Below are 20535 nucleotides of genomic sequence, written 5' to 3'. Positions count from 1 at the left end.
AAGATCCAGCCCTGACCAATGAGCTAGCGTAGATTAAAGCTTCAATTTACTAGATCTCTAGCATCATTTATAGTAAATCAGTCATGCATGGGAAGGCACACCCTTTGTGCACACTTTATGTTAAAGTGAAAAACTTTTTTTTTTGTAAATCAACTGGTGCAAGAAAGTTAAACAGATTTTTAAATTACTTCTATTCAAAAATCTTAATCCTTCCTTTACTTATTAGCTGCTGAATACTACAGTGGAAATTCTTTTCTTTTTGAAACACAGAGCTGTCTGCTGATATCACGAGCACAGTGCTCTCTGCTGACATCTCTGTCCATTTTGGGAACTGTCCAGAACAGCATATGTTTGCTATGGGGATTTCCTTTTACTCTGGACAGTTCCTAAAATGGACAGAGATGTCAGCAGAGAGCACTGTGCTCATGATGCCAGCAGAGAGCTCTGTGTTTCAAACGGAAAAGAATTTCCGCTGTAGTATTCAACAGCTAATAAGTACAGGAAGGATTAAGATTTTTTAATAGAAGTAATTTACAAATCTGTTTAACTTTCTGGCACCAGTTGATTTAAAAAAAAAAAAAAAAAAGGTTGTCACCGGAGTACCCCTTTAAATCTGGCCTACTTGACCTTTCCCCTGCACAGTGCGAGGCCGCCAAGTACTGAGGCGCATAGTGCAAAAAAGTCACCACCGCTCTGCTGACTCAATAAATGCAGAGCTTCAAACCTGGCAATGAAGTTACGGTAGCATAAAAACTGTGCCCTGCTGGGAGCGTAATGGCATGGGATGCCAAGCATAATGCCAAGCATCATATGGAGTGGTGTGAAGCACGCTGCAACTGGACTCTGGAGCAGGGAAAACGTGTTCTGTGGGAGGATAAAGAACACTTCTCTATCTGCCATCTGAAGGACGAGTCTGGGTTTGGTGAATGCCAGGAGAATGCTACATGCCTGACTGCAGTATGCCAGCTGTAAAGTTTGGTGGAGGAGGAAAAATGCTGTGGGGGTGTTTTCAGAGCTTGGACTAGGTCTCTTAGTTTCGGTGAAGGGAAATCTTTATGCTTCAGTATACCAAGACATTTTGGATATATGTATGCTTCCACCTGGCGCCCTCACAAATAATAAATGATCAAAAGTTACAACAGATGCCTCCAAAATCCTTGTAGAATGTCTTCCCAGAAGTTGTTATATTTTCAAGGAGGGGCACAACTGTTATGATTCGGCAGGCTGGAGGTGGATCCTCTGTGTCAGAGAGGGATTGGCGTGGACTGTGCCGGCGGACCTGTTCTAAGTTGCTACTGGTATTCACCAGAGCCCGCTGCAAAGCGGGATGGTCTTGCAGCGGCGGTAGCAACCAGGTCGTATCCACCGGCAACGGCTCAACCTCTCTGACTGGTGAGATAGGCGCGGTACAAAAGGACAAGGCAAGAGCAAGGTCGGACGTAGCAGAAGGTCAGGGCAGGCAGCAAGGGTCGTAGTCAGGGGCAACAGCAGAAGATCTGGAACACAGGCTTTGGACAACACTAAACGCTTTCTCTGGCACAAGGCAACAAGATCCAGCAAGGAAGGGAAGGGGAAGTGAGGTTATATAGACAGGGAGCAGGTGGAAGCTAATTAGACTGATTGGGCCAGGCACCACTCATTGGTGCACTGGCCCTTTAAATGTTAGAGAGCTGGCGCGCGCGCGCCCTAGAGAGCGGAGCCGCGCGTGCCAGAACGTGACAGCCGGGGACCGGGACGGGTAAGTGGCTTGGGATGCGATTCGCGAGCGGGCGCGTCCCGCTATGCGAATCGCATCCCCATCGTGAATGTCAGTGCAGCGCTCCCAGTCAGCGGGTCTGACCGGGGCGCTGCAGAGAGGAGAATGCCGCGAGCACTCCGGGGAGGAGCAGGGACCCGGAGCGCTCGGCGTAACAGTACCCCCCCCTTAGGTCTCCCCCTCTTTTTGTCTCCTTGTCCCTTCAAATGAGACGAGAACATAGGGGACGCCTCTTGAGTTTCCTTCCGGAACAAAAAGAAGTCCTGGGTAGCTACATCAGCGGCAGGTAAACCAGAAGAAGTGGGAATGGGGAGGGGGGGGGCAGAGGGTGAAGCTTGTCACAGGGCAGAGTGTCACCAGGAAGGGGGCTATGAGGAGCAGATGTGAGGCATCGTTTGTGACAAGCAGGACCCCAATTCTTGATCTCCCCGATGGTCCAGTCAAGGGTGGGAGAATGACGCTGGAGCCATGGCAGACCGAGGAGGACTTCAGAGGTGCAGTTGGGCAGAACAAAAAATTAAATTTTCTCGTGATGCAGACCAATGCTCATAAGCAAGGGCTCTGTTCGGTAACGCACAGTGCAGTCCAACTTCACTCCGTTGACCGAAGAAATGTAGAGCGGCTTGACGAGACGGGTCACCGGGATGCAGAACCTATTCACCAAAGAGGCCAGAATAAAATTTCCAGCAGAACCAGAGTCCAAGAAGGCCACAGCTGAGAAGGAGGAGTTGGCAGAAGGAGCAATCCGCAAGGGCACAGTGAGACGTGGAGAAGCAGAATTCACACCAAGGGACGCCACTCCCATTTGAACAGGGTGCGTGCGTGCGTTTCCCAGACGGGGAGGACGAATAGGGCAGTCCACCAAGAAATGTTCGGTACTAGCGCAGTACAGACATAAATTTTTATCTCTGCGGCGAGTCCTCTCTTCATGGGTCAGGCGAGACCGATCCACTTGCATAGCCTCCTCGGCGGGAGGCACAGGGGTAGATTGCAAAGGATACTGGGAGAGAGGTGCCCAGAGATCAAGGTCCTTTTCCTGGTGGAGCTCCTGGTGTCTTTCATAAAAACGCTTGTCAATGCGGGTGGCCAAAAGGATAAGTTCTGACAGGTTAGCTGGAATTTCTCGTGCGGCCAGTACATCTTTGACGTTGCTGGATAGGCCTTTTTTAAAGGTTGCGCAGAGGGCCTCGTTGTACCAAGATAATTCAGAGCCGAGGGTACGAAATTGGATGGCGTATTCGCCTACAGAAGAATTTCCCTGGATCAGGTTCAGCAAGGCAGTTTCGGCAGAAGAAGCTCGGGCTGGTTGCTCGAAGACACTATGGACTTCAGCGAAGAAGGACTGGACTGAGGCTGTGGCAGGATCCTTGCGGTCCCAGAGCGGTGTGGCCCAAGACAAGGCCTTTCCAGACAGAAGACTAACTACGAAAGCCACCTTACACCGTTCTGTAGGAAAATGGTCCGACAACATCTCCATATGTAGGGAACATTGAGACAGGAAACCACGGCAGAGTGTAGAGTCCCCATCAAATTTGTCCGGCAGGGACAAGCGGAGGCTAGGAGCGGCCACTCGCTGCGGAGGAGGTACAGGAGCTGGCGGTGGAGATGGTTGCTGCTGTAGCAGTGGCAGAAGTTGCTGTAACATGGCGGTCAACTGCGACAGCTGCTGTCCTTGTTGGGCAATTTGCTGAGATTGCTGGGCGACCACCGTGGGTAGGTCAGCGAGACTTGGCAGCGGCACCTCAGCGGGATCCATGGCGGGATCTACTGTTATGATTCAGCAGGCTGGAGGTGGATCCTCTGTGTCAGAGAGGGATTGGCGTGGACCGTGCTGGCGTACCGGTTCTAAGTTGCTACAGGTATTCACCAGAGCCCGCCGCAAAGCGGGATGGTCTTGCAGTGGCGGTAGCAACCAGGTCGTATCCACCGGCAACGGCTCAACCTCTCTGACTGCTGAGATAGGCGCGGTACAAAAGGACAAGGCAAGAGCAAAGTCGGACGTAGCAGAAGGTCAGGGCAGGCAGCAAGGGTCGTAGTCAGGGGCAACAGCAGAAGATCTGGAACACAGGCTTTGGGCAACACTAAATGCTTTCTCTGGCACAAGGCAACAAGATCCAGCAAGGAAGGGAAGGGGAAGTGAGGTTATATGGACAGGGAGCAGGTGGAAGCTAATTAGACTGATTGGGCCAGGCACCACTCATTGGTGCACTGGCCCTTTAAATCTTAGAGAGCTGGCGCGCGCGCGCCCTAGAGAGCGGAGCTGCGCGTGCCAGAACGTGACAGCCGGGGACCGGGACGGGTAAGTGGCTTGGGATGCGATTCGCGAGCGGGCGCGTCCCGCTATGCGAATCGCATCCCCATCGTGAATGTCAGTGCAGCGCTCCCGGTCAGCGGGTCTGACTGGGGCGCTGCAGAGAGGAGAACGCCGGGAGTGCTCCGGGGAGGAGCAGGGACCCGGAGCACTCGGTGTAACAACAACTCCATAATAAAGGGGTTATCCAGGTAAAAACTTTTTTTTATATATCAACTGGTTCCAGAAAGTTAAACAGATTTGTAAATTACTTCTATTAAAAAATCTTAATCCTTTCAGTACTTATGAGCTTCTGAAGTTAAGGTTGTTCTTTTCTGTCTAAGTGCTCTCTGATGACACGTGTCTCGGGAACCGCCCAGTTTAGAAGAGGTTTGCTATGGGGATTTGCTTCTAAACTGGGCAGTTCCCGAGACACGTGTCATCAGAGAGCACTCAGACAGAAAAGAACAACCTTAACTTCAGAAGCTCATAAGTACTGAAAGGATTAAGATTTTTTTAATAGAAGTAATTTACAAATCTGTTTAACTTTTTGGAGCCAGTTGATATATAAAAAAAAGTTTTTTCCTGGATAACCCCTTTAATGCCTATGGAAAGTCCTAAAAACTCCATTAGTTACCATGTGGAGCTATCCCAATACTTTTGTCCATATAGTGTATTATATACATGCATATATAAATCTGCACACTATACCATACTATATAAGTGCACTTGCCACACCTACTCCATATATATATATGTATATGTGCCTGCACATCATGCCATACAATCACCCTATACACATGTAGTATCTACACCTACCTCAAATACACCTGTACTTTAGTACTATACACTGCCCTATGCATGAGAACTATCAATACCTACTCCATATATATACATATATATATCTTCACATACATTTATATCTTTATTATATGTTCCCCTATACGCATGCACTATCCACACTTACCTTATGTATGCCTGTACATATCATACACTGCTTTATACACATGAACTACCTACACGTGTACTTTCCATATCTATCCCATATACACATGTACACCAGTGTTTTTCAAGCGTGGTTCCTTAAAGGGGTATTCCAGGAAAACACTTTTTTTTATATCAACTGGCTCCAGAAAGTTAAACAGATTTGTAAATTACTTCTATTAAAAAATCTTAATCCTTTCAATAATTATCAGCTGCTGAAGTTGAGTTGTTCTTTTCTGTCTGGCAACAGTGCTCTCTGCTGACATCTCTGCTTGTCTCGGGAACTGCATGGAGTAGAAGAGGTTTGCTATGGGGATTTTCTTCTGAACTGGGCGGTTCCCGAGACAGGTGTCATCAGAGAGCACTTAGACAGAAAAGAACAACTCAACTTCATCAGCTCATAAGTAGTGAAAGGATTTTTTAATAGAAGTAATTTACAAATCTGTTTAACTTTCTGGAACCAGTTGATATATAAAAAAATTTTTTTTCCTGGAATACCCCTTTAAGACCCCCCAACAGGTCATGTTTTCAGGATTTCCTTAGTCTTTCACAGGTGATATAATTGTAGTGATACCTGATTCATTAACCATCATTATATCACCTGTGAAAGACTAAGGAAATCCTGAAAACATGACCTGTTGGGGGTCTTAAGGAACCACGCTTGAGAAATACTGTTGTACATTATTATACTATACAGTGCCCTTTACACCAAGACTTTCCACACTAATCTTATGTGTACATCATATCATACACTTCTCTATACACACACACTATCCACACCTACCCCATATATACCTACACATCATATCATACACTTCTCTATACACACACACACTATCCACACCTAGCCCATACATACCTACATATCATATCATACACTGCCCTATACACACACACACACTATCCACACCTACCCCATATATACCTACACATCATATCATACACTGCCCTATACACACACACACTATCCACACCTACCCCATATATACCTACACATCATATCATACACTGCCCTATACACACACTATCCACACCTAGCCCATATATACCTGCACATCATATACACTGCCCTATACACATGCACTATCCACACCTAACCCATATATACCTACATATCATACACTGCCCTATACACACACTATCCACACCTACCCCATATATACCTACACATCATATCATACACTACCCTATACACACACTATCCACACCTACCCCATATATACCTACACATCATAGCATACACTGCCCTATACACACACACTATCCACACCTACCCCATATATACCTACACATCATATCATACACTGCCCTATACACACACTATCCACACCTAGCCCATATATACCTACACATCATAGCATACACTGCCCTATACACATGCACTATCCACACCTAACCCATATATACCTACACATCATATCATACACTGCCCTATCCACACACTATCCACACCTACCCCATATACACCTACACATCATATCATACACTGCCCTATACACACACACTATCCACACCTACCCCATATATACCTACACATCATATCATACACTGCCCTATACACACACACTATCCACACCTAGCCCATATATACCTACACATCATATCATACACTACCCTATACACATGCACTATCCACAACTACCCCATATATACCTACACATCATATCATACACTGCCCTATACACACACTATCCACACCTACCCCATATATACCTACACATCATATCATACACTGCCCTATACACACACTATCCACACCTAACCCATATATACCTACACATCATATCATACACTGCCCTATACACATGCACTATCCACACCTAGCCCATATATACCTACACATCATATCATACACTGCCCTATACACACACACACACACACACACACACTATCCACACCTAACCCATATATACCTACACATCATATCATACACTGCCCTATACACACACTATCCACACCTACCCCATATATACCTACACATCATATCATACACTGCCCTATACACACACTATCCACACCTACCCCATATATACCTACACATCATATCATACACTGCCCTATACACACACTATCCACCTCTACATAACATGACACATTGCCCTATACACAAGCATTACCCAAGCCTACCCCATATATACCTGTACACAATACCATACAATGCCATATATACATGTACTGTCCATACCTAACCTATATATACTTGGACATCATATCATACACTGCCTTATAGACACATACTTTCCATACCTACCCTATATATACCTGTACATCATACCATACACTGCCCTGTATTGTCCACTTCCCCTCCTGTCATTACCCATCATACACACGTATATACTCCCTCATGCATCCCTCATACACGTACCCCAGCCCTGTACATATATTCCCTTCATGCCATGTATTCCCCTTTGTCACATACACTCCCCATACATGACCAGTGCTGCCCCAGCTCACCGTCCATGCTGCCCCTCTCCGGGCTGTAGTCCCCTCTCCCTGCGGGCTCCCTCTCACCGATCCGAGCTCGAAGGTCAGTGAACATCGGGCGTCCGGGTCATAGACAGCCGGGTGCTGGGGCTGCCTCCCTCCTCCAGCAGCAGCAGCAGCAGAGACAGGACCCAGGGAGGAGGAGGAGGAGGAGGGAGTGAGGATGGATGGAGGGTGTAGACCGCCGGGTCACACAGCCAGCTGCTGCCTCTCCTGCACAGATGTCCTGAGCTCATGAAATCATCTGCAGCTACAAAGGTGGCAGCTCCTTATGAGATGTTCTGCAGCTTCACTGCTGTCCTGTCCACAAGATGATGCTATGCAGCCTACACTAGTGAGATGCTCTGCAGATTAAACAGAAGTCTGTCCACATGTGATGGTCTGCAGATTAAACAGATGTCCTAGCCACATGAGATGCTCTGCAGATTACAGACGTATTAGGTCCTTATTTTGTTTTGCTCTTAGCCCTGGTGTCCTGTCCTCATGAGATGTTCTGCTCTTTGCACTGCTGTCCTGTTCTCATGAGATGTTCTGCTCTTTGCACTGCTGTCCTGTTCTCATGAGATGTTCTGCTCTTTGCACTGCTGTCCTGTCCTCATGAGATGTTCTGCTCTTTGCACTGCTGTCCTGTCCTCATGAGATGTTCTGCTCTTTGCACTGCTGTCCTGTCCTCATGAGATGTTCTGCTCTTTGCACTGCTGTCCTGTCCTCATGAGATGATGTTCTGCTCTTTGCACTGCTGTCCTGTTCTCATGAGATGTTCTGCTCTTTGCACTCCTGTCCTGTCCTCATGAGATGTTCTGCTCTTTGCACTGCTGTCCTGTTCTCATGAGATGTTCTGCTCTTTGCACTGCTGTCCTGTCATGAGATGTTCTACTCTTTGCACTGCTGTCCTGTCATGAGATGTTCTGCTCTTTGCACTGCTGTCCTGTTCTCATGAGATGTTCTGCTCTTTGCATTCCTGTCCTGTCCTCATGAGATGTCCTGCTCTTTGCACTGCTGTCCTGTCATCATGAGATGTTCTGCTCTTTGCACTGGTGTCCTGTCATGAGATGTTCTGCTCTTTGCACTGCTGTCCTGTCCTCGTGAGATGTTCTGCTCTTTGCACTGCTGTCCTGTCCTCATGAGATGTTCTGCTCTTTGCACTGCTGTCCTGTCCTCATGAGATGTTCTGCTCTTTGCACTGCTGTCCTGTCCTCATGAGATGATGTTCTGCTCTTTGCACTGCTGTCCTGTCCTCATGAGATGTTCTGCTCTTTGCACTCCTGTCCTGTCCTCATGAGATGATGTTCTGCTCTTTGCACTCCTGTCCTGTCATGAGATGTTCTGCTCTTTGCACTGTTGTCCTGTCCTCATGAGATGTTCTGCTCTCTGCACTGCTGTCCTGTCCTCATGAGATGTTCTGCTCTTTGCACTGCTGTCCTGTTCTCATGAGATGTTCTGCTCTTTGCACTGCTGTCCTGTCCTCATGAGATGATGTTCTGCTCTTTGCACTGCTGTCCTGTTCTCATGAGATGTTCTGCTCTTTGCACTGCTGTCCTGTCCTCATGAGATGATGTCCTGCTCTTTGCACTGCTGTCCTGTCCTGATGAGATGATGTTCTGCTCTTTGCACTCCTGTCCTGTCCTCATGAGATGTCCTGCTCTTTGCACTGCTGTCCTGTCCTCATGAGATGTTCTGCTCTTTGCACTGCTGTCCTGTCCTCATGAGATGTTCTGCTCTTTGCACTGCTGTCCTGTCCTCATGAGATGATGTTCTGCTCTTTGCACTGATGTCCTGTCCTCATGAGATGATGTTCTGCTCTTTGCACTCCTGTCCTGTCCTCATGAGATGTCCTGCTCTTTGCACTGCTGTCCTGTCCTCATGAGATGTTCTGCTCTTTGCACTGCTGTCCTGTCCTCATGAGATGATGTCCTGCTCTTTGCACTGCTGTCCTGTCCTCATGAGATGATGTTCTGCTCTTTGCACTCCTGTCCTGTCCTCATGAGATGTCCTGCTCTTTGCACTGCTGTCCTGTCCTCATGAGATGTTCTGCTCTTTGCACTGCTGTCCTGTCCTCATGAGATGATGTTCTGCTCTTTGCACTGCTGTCCTGTCCTCATGAGATGATGTTCTGCTCTTTGCACTCCTGTCCTGTCCTCATGAGATGTCCTGCTCTTTGCACTGCTGTCCTGTCCTCATGAGATGTTCTGCTCTTTGCACTGCTGTCCTGTCCTCATGAGATGATGTTCTGCTCTTTGCACTGCTGTCCTGTCCTCATGAGATAGTCTGCTTCTTCTCTTACAAATGTCATCTGTTCCTGAGATGCTCTGCAGTTTACAGAAGTGTGATCCTGTGCAGCTGGGTGCGATGCTCTGCTGTCAGAACCTCAGTATTACTCTGGCTGTCACACACTTAGTTGTTTTATGGTGTGGTGTGATGCTTTGTCAGGACATGTTGTGTGTGGGTGACACCTTCCGTCTGTAGACATGTTGTGTCTCCACATAAGGGGCAGTCTCTGTGCTGACAGTGATAGCCAAGTGTCTCCTGAAGAGACATGCTGGATTAGGATCACCAGACTTACTGACGACATGAATTGTCCCTCTTAGCTATGAGCAGTCTCTTCTATAATAGTGCTGTTAGTGGCATGAGTCTCTTTTATAGATGAGACTCCTCTTTTGTTAAAGGGCTATGGGTGGCATGTACTCTCTGAGAGATATGTATATTTGTTTGTACAATAGAACTATTAAAGGGATTTGCTGGTCTAAAAAGGTCCATGACATCTCCACACATTACATGACATCTCCACACATTACATGTCATCTCTATACATTACATGTCATCTCCACACATTACATGTCATCTCCATAGATTACATGACATCTCCACACATTACATGACATCTCCATACATTACATGTCATCTCCATACATTACATGTCATCTCCACACATTACATGTCATCTCCATACATTACAAGACATCTCCACACATTACATGTCATCTCCATACATTACATGTCATCTCCACACATTACACGACATCTCCACACATTACACGACATCTCCATACATTACATGTCATCTCCACACATTACACGACATCTCCACACATTACATGACATCTCCATACATTACATGACATCTCCACACATTACACGACATCTCCACACATTACATGTCATCTCCACACATTACACAACATCTCCACACATTACATGACATCTCCATACATTACATGACATCTCCACACATTACACGACATCTCCACACATTACATGTCATCTCCACACATTACATGTCATCTCCACACATTACATGTCATCTCCACACATTACATGTCAACTCCATACGTTACTTGACATCATCTCCATACATTACATGACATCTCCACACATTACACGACATCTCCACACATTACATGACATCTCCATACATTACATGACATCTCCACACATTACACGACATCTCCACACATTACATGTCATCTCCACACATTACATGTCATCTCCACACATTACATGTCAACTCCATACGTTACTTGACATCATCTCCATACATTACATGTCATCTCCATATATTACATGTCATCTCCATACATTACATGTCATCTCCACACATTACAAGACATCTCCATACATTACATGACATCATCTCCATACATTACACGTCATCTCCATACTTTACATGTCATCTCCATATATTACATGTCATCTCCATACATTACATGTCATCTCCACACATTACAAGACATCTCCATACATTACATGACATCATCTCCATACGTTACATGTCATCTCCATATATTACATGTCATCTCCATACATTACATGTCATCTCCACACATTACAAGACATCTCCATACATTACATGACATCATCTCCATACGTTACATGTCATCTCCATACATTACATGACATCATCTCCTTACATTACGTGTCGTCTCCATAGTCTCCTGCCTTGTTCTGTGACTGGTTTAAAAGCGAATAACCATAAGGAATAGGCCAACTGTTGTGTCAGTCATGACCACCTATCCATTTATCCCAATACATCGGCTTATCCACAGATATCTTCAAACTCTTTGCACCAATATAAACTGGTCTAAATCTGCATTTGTGGCCATCACTAGAATTTCTGTAACTGAAGACCTCTTGTTGGGTTATCCTTTCACATTTTATAGATATTTGTGCCATATTTGCATAAAGGTGACCATACACATTAAATAAAACATGGGTGTTTTTTTCTTCATAATATCCGTCTAATTTTTCCATAAGGTGGTTATACCGTGACTTACATGTGGCCTAAATGTATATATACTTACTCTAGTCTATAGTTTGGCAAGATGGTCAATAAAAAAGGACTGTTTTGTTTTTTTGTCAGAGGGTCATGGTTTGGTGATAACCAAGGTTCAATCATAAGGTCAATGGTATGGTAAGATGGAAACGTGGTGAGAGTGTTTGTGGTTTGGTTAGATGGTTTGCAGTTTAACCCCTTAAGGACCAAGCCCATTTTAACCTTAAGGACCAGGCCAATTTTATTTTTGCGTTTTTGTTTTTTCCTCCTCGCCTTCTAAAATCCATAACTCCTTTATATTTCCATCTAAAGACCCATATAAGGGCTTATTTTTTGCGTGACCAATTGTACTTTGTAATGAAACCTCTCATTTTACCATAAAATGTATGGCGAACCCCCCAAAAAGTTTTTTTAGGGAGGAAATTTAAATGAAAACCACAATTTTGCACATTTTGGAGGGTTTTGTTTTCACACTATACACTTTACGGTAAAAATGACGTGTTCTTTATTCTGTGGGTCAATACGATTAAAATGATAAATGATAAAAAAAAGCTGCATTTTTGGACTTTTTTTTTTTTTTTTACATTTACATCATTCACTGTACGGGATAATTAACATTATATTTTGATAGTACGGACATTTACGCACGCATCGATACCAAATATGTTTATAAAAAAAACGCTTTTTGGGGGTAAATGTCACGATGCCGGCTGGCAGGAGGTGGATCCTCTGTGCCAGAGAGGGATTGGCGTGGACCGTGCTAGTGGACCGGTTCTAGGTCACTACAGGTTTTCACCAGAGCCCGCCGCAAAGCGGGATGGTCTTGCTGCGGCGGTAGTGACCAGGTCGTATCCACTAGCAACGGCTCAACCTCTCTGGCTGCTGAAGATAGGCGCGGTACAAGGGAGTAGACAGAAGCAAGGTCGGACGTAGCAGAAGGTCGGGGCAGGCAGCAAGGATCGTAGTCAGGGGCAACGGCAGGAGGTCAGGAACACGGGCTAGGAACAAACAAGGGAACGCTTTCACTAGGCACAAGGGCAACAAGATCCGGCAAGGGAGTGCATGGGAAGTGAGGTATAAGTAGGGAGTGCACAGGTGGAAACTAATCAAGGTAATTGGAAGATTGGACCAGGCACCATCATTGGTGCACTGGCCCTTTAAATCGCAGAGACCCGGCGCGCGCGCGCCCTAGGGAGCGGGGCCGCGCGTGCCGGGACAGGACCGACGGAGAGCGAGTCAGGTACGGGAGCCGGGGTGCGCATCGCGAGCGGGCGCCACCCGCATCGCGAATCGCATCCCGGCTGGAGGCGGTACCGCAGCGCACCCGGTCAGGAGATCTGACCGGGGCGCTGCAGCAACGAGGATGAGGCGAGCGCTCCGGGGAGGAACGGGGACCCGGAGCGCTCGGCGTAACAGTACCCCCCCCCCTTGGGTCTCCCCCTCTTCTTGGGTCCAAAGAACCTGAAGAACAAAAACTCAATTCTTTCGTGATGAGGTCCGATGCACATTAGGAGGGGTTCCGTGCGGTAACGCACGGCACAGTCCAAACTTTCATTGTTAACACAATTGATGTAGAGGGGTCTGGCGAGACTGGTCACAGGGATGTTGAACCTGTTGATAAGAGAGGCCAAAAAAATTTTTCCTGCAGATCCGGAATCCAAGAAGGCCATAGTAGAGAAGGAGAAGGTAGAGGCAGATATCCGCACAGGCACAGTAAGGCGTGGAGAAGCAGAGTTGACATCAAGAACTGTGTCACCTTTGTGCGGAACCAGCGTACGTCTTTCCAGGCGGGGAGGACGGATAGGACAATCCTTCAGGAAGTGTTCGGTACCGGCATAGTACAGGCAAAGATCCTCCATGCGGCGTCGTGTCCTCTCTTGAGGTGTCAAGCGAGACCGGTCAACTTGCATAGCCTCCACGGCGGGAGGCACAGGAACAGATTGCAGAGGACCAGAGGAGAGAGGAGCCGGGGAGAAAAAACGCCTCGTGCGAACAAAGTCCATATCCAGGCGGAGCTCCAGACGCCATCCGGAAAAACGCATGTCAATGCGAGTGGCAAGATGAATGAGTTCATGTAGGTTAGCAGGAGTTTCTCGTGCGGCCAGAACATCTTTAATGTTGCTGGATAGGCCTTTTTTAAAGGTCGCGCAGAGAGCCTCACTATTCCAGGACAACTCGGAAGCAAGAGCACGGAACTGAATGGCGTACTCGCCAACGGAAGAAACACCCTGGGCCAGGTTCAGCAGGGCAGTCTCGGCAGAAGAAGCTCGGGCAGGCTCCTCGAAGACACCACGGACCTCAACGAAGAAGGACTGGACTGTGGCTGTGGCAGGATCATTGCGGTCCCAGAGTGGTGTGGCCCCAGACAAGGCCTTTCCAGAAAGGAGACCACGGCAGAGTCTAGAGTCCTCATCAAATTTGTCCGGCAGGGACAAGCAGGGGTTAGGAGCGGCCGGTTGCTGCGGAGGAGTTGCAGGAGCCGGCGGAGGAGAAGGTTGTTGCAGCTGCTGTGTCTGTGACTGAAGTTGCTGTATCTGCGGCAGCAGCTGCTGTATCTGTGACTGAAGTTGCAGTGTCACGGAGGTCAAGTATGCCAGCTGGTGATTTCGTTGGGCGATCTTTAGGGCTTGCTGGGCGACCAGTGTGGGGAGGTCGGCGACAGCTGGCAGAGGAACTTCAGCGGGATCCATGGCCGGATCTACTGTCACGATGCCGGCTGGCAGGAGGTGGATCCTCTGTGCCAGAGAGGGATTGGCGTGGACCGTGCTAGTGGACCGGTTCTAGGTCACTACAGGTTTTCACCAGAGCCCGCCGCAAAGCGGGATGGTCTTGCTGCGGCGGTAGTGACCAGGTCGTATCCACTAGCAATGGCTCAACCTCTCTGGCTGCTGAAGATAGGCGCGGTACAAGGGAGTAGACAGAAGCAAGGTCGGACGTAGCAGAAGGTCGGGGCAGGCAGCAAGGATCGTAGTCAGGGGCAACGGCAGGAGGTCAGGAACACGGGCTAGGAACAAACAAGGGAACGCTTTCACTAGGCACAAGGGCAACAAGATCCGGCAAGGGAGTGCATGGGAAGTGAGGTATAAGTAGGGAGTGCACAGGTGGAAACTAATCAAGGTAATTGGAAGATTGGACCAGGCACCATCATTGGTGCACTGGCCCTTTAAATCGCAGAGACCCGGCGCGCGCGCGCCCTAGGGAGCGGGGCCGCGCGTGCCGGGACAGGACCGACGGAGAGCGAGTCAGGTACGGGAGCCGGGGTGCGCATCGCGAGCGGGCGCCACCCGCATCGCGAATCGCATCCCGGCTGGAGGCGGTACCGCAGCGCACCCGGTCAGGAGATCTGACCGGGGCGCTGCAGCAACGAGGATGAGGCGAGCGCTCCGGGGAGGAACGGGGACCCGGAGCGCTCGGCGTAACAGTAAAATGGGAAAAACAGACAATTTTTATTTTTATTGGGGGAGGGGATTTTTCACTTTTTTTTTACTATTTATTTTTACATTTTTCAACTTTTATTTTACACTTTTTATGTCCCCATAGGGTACTATCTATAGCAGGGGTTCTTAACCTGGATTCGATCGAACCCCAGGGGTTTGGTGAGTCAGTCCAGGGGGTTCAGCGGGGGAGGTCGCAACAGGAAAGGCAAACCAAGCAATTGCTTGGGGCCCCAAGCTGGCCCGGGGCCCCGAGCAGAGTCGGTGTTTGCCCATCCTGTAGCGACGGGGCAATTCCCCCCATCACTATTAACTCCCTGCGGCCCCGCATTAAGTTTAAAAACGCAGGGCCGCCGGGACATAGCGCACTCCGGGACGTCACTGACACAGAGGACTGGAGGAAAGAGAAGGAGGAAGACGCGCGCTGGCCAGCTTGGTAAGTGACCAGCGGCACGTCATCTTCGGTGCTCCGACCACCGATCCCGAAACCAGCTGCTAGAGCGTACTGAAGTGGGCAGTACACAGGCATACAGCCTCCAGCCATACACTGTATATGGCTGGAGGCTATATGTCTGTGGGGAACACTGCCTACATCAGTGGTCTTCAACCAGTGGACCTCCAGATGTTGCAAAACTACAACTCCCAGCATGCCTGGACAGCTGTTTGAAGACCACTGGCCTACATAATGTGGGGAAACACTGCCTGCCTAATGTGGGGGAACACTGTCTGCCTTATGTGGGGGAACACTGTCTGCCTAATGTGGGGGAACACTGTCTGCCTAATGTGGGGGAACTCCGTCTGCCTAATGTGGGGGAACACTGTCTGCCTAATGTGGGGGAACACTGCCTGCCTAATGTGGGAGAACTCTGTCTGCCTAATGTGGGGGAACACTGCCTGCCTAATGTGGGGGAACTCTGTCTGCCTAATGTGGGGGAACACTGCCTGCCTAACGTGGGGGAACTCTGCCTGCCTAATGTGGGGGAACTCTGTCTGCCTAATGTGGGGAACTCTGTCTGCCTAATGTGGGGGAACACTGCCTGCCTAATGTGGGGGAACACTGCCTGCCTAATGTGGGGGAACACTGCCTGCCTAATGTGGGGGAACTCTGTCTGCCTAATGTGGGGGAACTCTGTCTGCCTAATATGGGGGTACACTGCCTGCCTAATGTGGGGGAACTCTGTCTGCCTAATGTGGGGGAACACTGCCTGCCTAATGTGGGGGAACACTGCATGCCTAATATGGGGGAACACTGCCTGCCTAATGTGGAGGAACACTGCCTGCCTAATGTGGGGGAACTCTCTCTGCCTAATGTGGGGGAACACTGCCTGCCTAATGTGGGGGAACTCTGCCTGCCTAATGTGGGGGAACACTGCCTGCCTAATGTGGGGGAACACTGCGTGCCTAATGTGGGGGAACACTGCCTGCCTAATGTGGAGGAACACTGCCTGCCTAATGTGGGGGAACTCTCTCTGCCTAATGTGGGGGAACACTGCCTGCCTAATGTGGGGGAACTCGGCCTGCCTAATGTGGGTGAACTCTGCCTGCCTAATGTGGGGAAACTCTGCCTGCCTAATGGGGGGGAACTCTGCAATTTTTTGCGAAAATGACATGAGAGTGGCACTTGCCAAGGTAAAGCCATGCATTTCTGAACTGGTCTCTGAAAGACAACAGCAGAAGTCACACTGATTTGCAGTAAATATTCATTACGTTTTTGTGTGAAAATCATGTTTTCATGGTTTTGTTCTTTGTTCTTAATGGTTTTGTTCATTTTGTGCACCTATGTATAAATATATACTTAAATATATACCTCCTATATTTTGAATTTGCAAAAATCTTATTTTATTTTTCCAATTAAGAAAGGTTCAGTGAATGCACATATGAAACTGGTGGGGTTCAGTACCTCCAACAAGGTTAAGAACCACTGATCTATATCAATCCTTTGATTGCTAATACTGTGCAGTGCTATGCATAGGACACAGCACTGCTCAGTATTATCGGTGATCTTCTGCTCTGGTCTGCTTGATCTCAGACCAGAGCAGAAGACCCCGGGAGACGGCCGGAGCAAGGTGAGGGGGACCTCCGGCCGCCATGCTGGATGAGCGGATCGCCGCGGCAGCGCTGCGAGTGATCCGATCATCCATTCTAAGTGCCGCACTGCCGCAGATGCAGTCATCTGTATTGATCACGGCATCTGAGGGGTTAATGGCGGACATCCGCGTGATCGCGGATGTGGGCCATTACCAGCGGGTCCCCGGCTGCTGCTAGCAGCCGGAACCTGCCGTGTATGACGCTAGCACCATTCCGATGCTCGCAGTCATACACAGGATGTGAATGTACGTCCTGGTGCGGGAAGTCCCGCCAAACCAGGACGTACATGGTCGTCCGTGGTCGTTAAGGGGTTAAGGACATGATGTATAGTTGTTGAGATGATCTATGGTTCTATGAGCAGAAATTGGTCAGAATTTTAAAGGTTTCGTTGGATGATCTTTGATTAGATGATAATTGGTTTGGTTAAAATCTAACCACCTCTTATACCATTCTCATTCATTGTCTTTGCAACCCTCTTATTTCACCCTTCATTTCCAATAAGAAAAAGACCTGGGTATTACTATATAAGAGGATCAGTGGCTTTTTATATTTTCTCAGCCATTTAAAGTACTTTATTGTAGTACTCAGAGTCATCATGTAAATTGCTATATTGTTGGTTTTTCACACAAGCCCACCTGGCTTGTATGTTGCCACTCACTTTACCCACCTGTTGGAGGTGTCATTAACATACGTTAACCTTCCTACACATTTGGTGTGAATCTATACGTTTTGCGAGCAGATTACACTCCGATTACACTGGTTATTAAGTGTACCTTACCATGGGGACCAGCAGTTTCTCTATTATCACTGAACCTTAATACACTACATTCTGATCATATCACAGTAGTGTTTTTTCCCATATTGACCATTGTGCATATTATGATTGCGTTCTTGCAAAGTTGTCCGAGACTCCAGATATTTTTGCTGTCATAGCTGAATGTCGGTAGTGATTTGGTTAGTATAGGCCAACTTTAACAAGGCCCGTGTTACCGGCTGAGTATTACAAATTTTTTGTACTGTGACGTTTATTTGCACCTCTGCTGGTACTACCTGACAAATGTTGCTGTATGTCATGACACTTATGAACACTTATGGTAGCCATGTTTGTTATTCCTTTATTCTTTTTTTATTTTAGTCTGTATTTCTTTAAATGTTTTCATACTTTACGTAAACTGTTTGTATTATATATGCTATTTGAAACTTTTAATTTTAAACTTTTAATAAAAAGACCTGAAAAATGAAAAAAAAAATATATAAAAATATAATCTAACCACTTCTCCATGTATGCCAGTGACTGTACCCAACATGATCAGTGTTTCAGGTCCACGTAGGATTAATCACATATATCTAACTGTGGCCGATGTTCACACTGCTACCATCAATAGAAACAGATCTAAATTTGTGGCCACCTAATATATCTCTAGAGTTTGTTGAATTCTTCTGAAGAGCTCTTGTGATCTTGTGTTGGTTTATTTTTTCAAACTGGTCTACATCTGCATTTGTGGCCATGTAATATATCACTAGTGTTTCTGTAACCGATAACTTCTTTTTTGGATTATCCTTTCCTATTTTATAGATATTCATGCCATGAAAGCTAATATGACCATACACATTAGACAAAACTTGGGCACACCTGCCAGTTTATTGCATGCATGTTTACATGGAAATCAGGAAACATAGCTTCTGGACAAATGATTTCAGGTAAAAATCTCATAGTATATTTGGTAAGAAGGTTCAAAACTTGGTAATCTAACTGTTACATGATTTTGTGGTTAAAGAGTACATGTCACCAAATAAAACTTTTAATATAGTGTTCCTTATGTAACTAGCAGACACTTTCTCATTCTCTTGCTTTTAAAATTATCAACATAGATATGTTTAAAATATAATAGGAAAAAATGGCCTTTTCTGTTCCCTGCCACAATTAATACAGTGAGTTTGGTCTCCTCCAGGCCTGGCAGGAGACCAAATTCAGGAAGTGTTTCTCTGCACTGAGCTTGTGTAACACTCACGTTTCTGAAGACAGGAACACCGGTGGATGTGGATCCGCTGAACCTGTGTGGCAGATAACCCAGATCATACCAGGGAGCAGAGTCTAAGGGATACCAGGTCGCTATCCCTGGCACGGCTCAACCACACATGCGGTGGCACAGGCACAGGAGGGATAGATGCGAGGCACAGGAGGGATAAGGTAACTTGTAGTCTGGATAGCAGAAGGTCAGGGCAGGCAGCACCAGGGCCGGCGTTAGGGTGGGGCAAACCAGGCAATTGCCTAGGGCCCCCATCTCCCAGGGGGCACCCTGCCGGCTGCTCAGTAAAGGGGGCAACTGTTTTAAAGTGGCCGCAGCGTTGGCTGCTTGTTAAAGATTAGCAGCCCGGCCGCGGCCACTTTAAAACAGTGACCAGCTCCAGGCCCCGTGCCCGCAGGGGGCCCCGTCACATTCATTACATCCCTGTGTCCCGAAAAATGTTTTCAGGACACAAGGATGCCCCGTTTACCTCATAGCAGCCCTGCGTTAACTTTAAAAACGCAGGGGCCGCTGGGAGGAAGCGCACGCAGGGATGTCACTGACATCCCGTACGTGTGCCCATTGCAACAGTACAGCGGAGCGGAGCAGTTGGGAGGACGCACGGGTATGGTAAGTGACCAGCGGTCATCTTCAGTGTTCCGACCACCACTCTAGCAGTAGATCGTGGCCCCGGAGCGGAGGTCGTAACACTGAAGTGGTAAACAGGCATACAGCCTGCAGCCATACACTGTATATGGCTGAAGGCTGTATGTCTGTGGGGGAACATACTGCACCTAATGTGGGGGGACTACTGTATACTGCACCTAATGTGGGGAACTACTTTATACTGCACATAATGTGGGGAACTACTTTATACTGCACCTAATGTGGGGGACTACTGTATACTGCACCTAATGTGTGGGGACTACTGTATACTGCACCTAATGTGGGGGGACTACTGCATACTGCACCTAATGTGGGGGGAGTATTGTATACTGCACCTAATGTGGGGGGACTACTGTATACTGCACCTAATGTGGGGGGACTATTGTATACTCCACGTAATGGGGGGGAACTACTGTATACCGCACCTAATGGGGGGGACTACTGTATACTGCACCTAATGGGGGGAACTACTGTATACTGCACCTAATGGGGGGAAATACTGTATATTGCACCTAATGTGGGGGGACTACTGTATACTGCCCCTAATGTGGGGG

At 47.6% G+C, this 20535-nt stretch overlaps 1 protein-coding gene across 1 annotated transcript in view; it reads right to left on the bottom strand.

Moving 5' to 3' along the window:
- SAMD10 (sterile alpha motif domain containing 10) overlaps positions 1–8054 on the bottom strand; it is a 34701-nt gene extending 26647 nt beyond the window's left edge. The window contains exon 1 of the mRNA XM_056549372.1: positions 7485–8054. Coding sequence (XP_056405347.1) covers positions 7485–7569 — 85 coding nt within the window. The 5' untranslated portion in view covers positions 7570–8054. The remainder of the gene's footprint in view (positions 1–7484) is intronic.
- Between the last annotated feature and the right edge of the window lie 12481 nt (positions 8055–20535).

The sequence above is a fragment of the Hyla sarda genome, chromosome 12 (assembly GCF_029499605.1).
Source record: "Hyla sarda isolate aHylSar1 chromosome 12, aHylSar1.hap1, whole genome shotgun sequence".
Lineage (NCBI taxonomy): Eukaryota > Metazoa > Chordata > Amphibia > Anura > Hylidae > Hyla > Hyla sarda.
The sequence above is the reverse complement of the archived record's forward strand: the minus strand, read 5'-3'. Positions and strand labels throughout refer to the sequence as shown.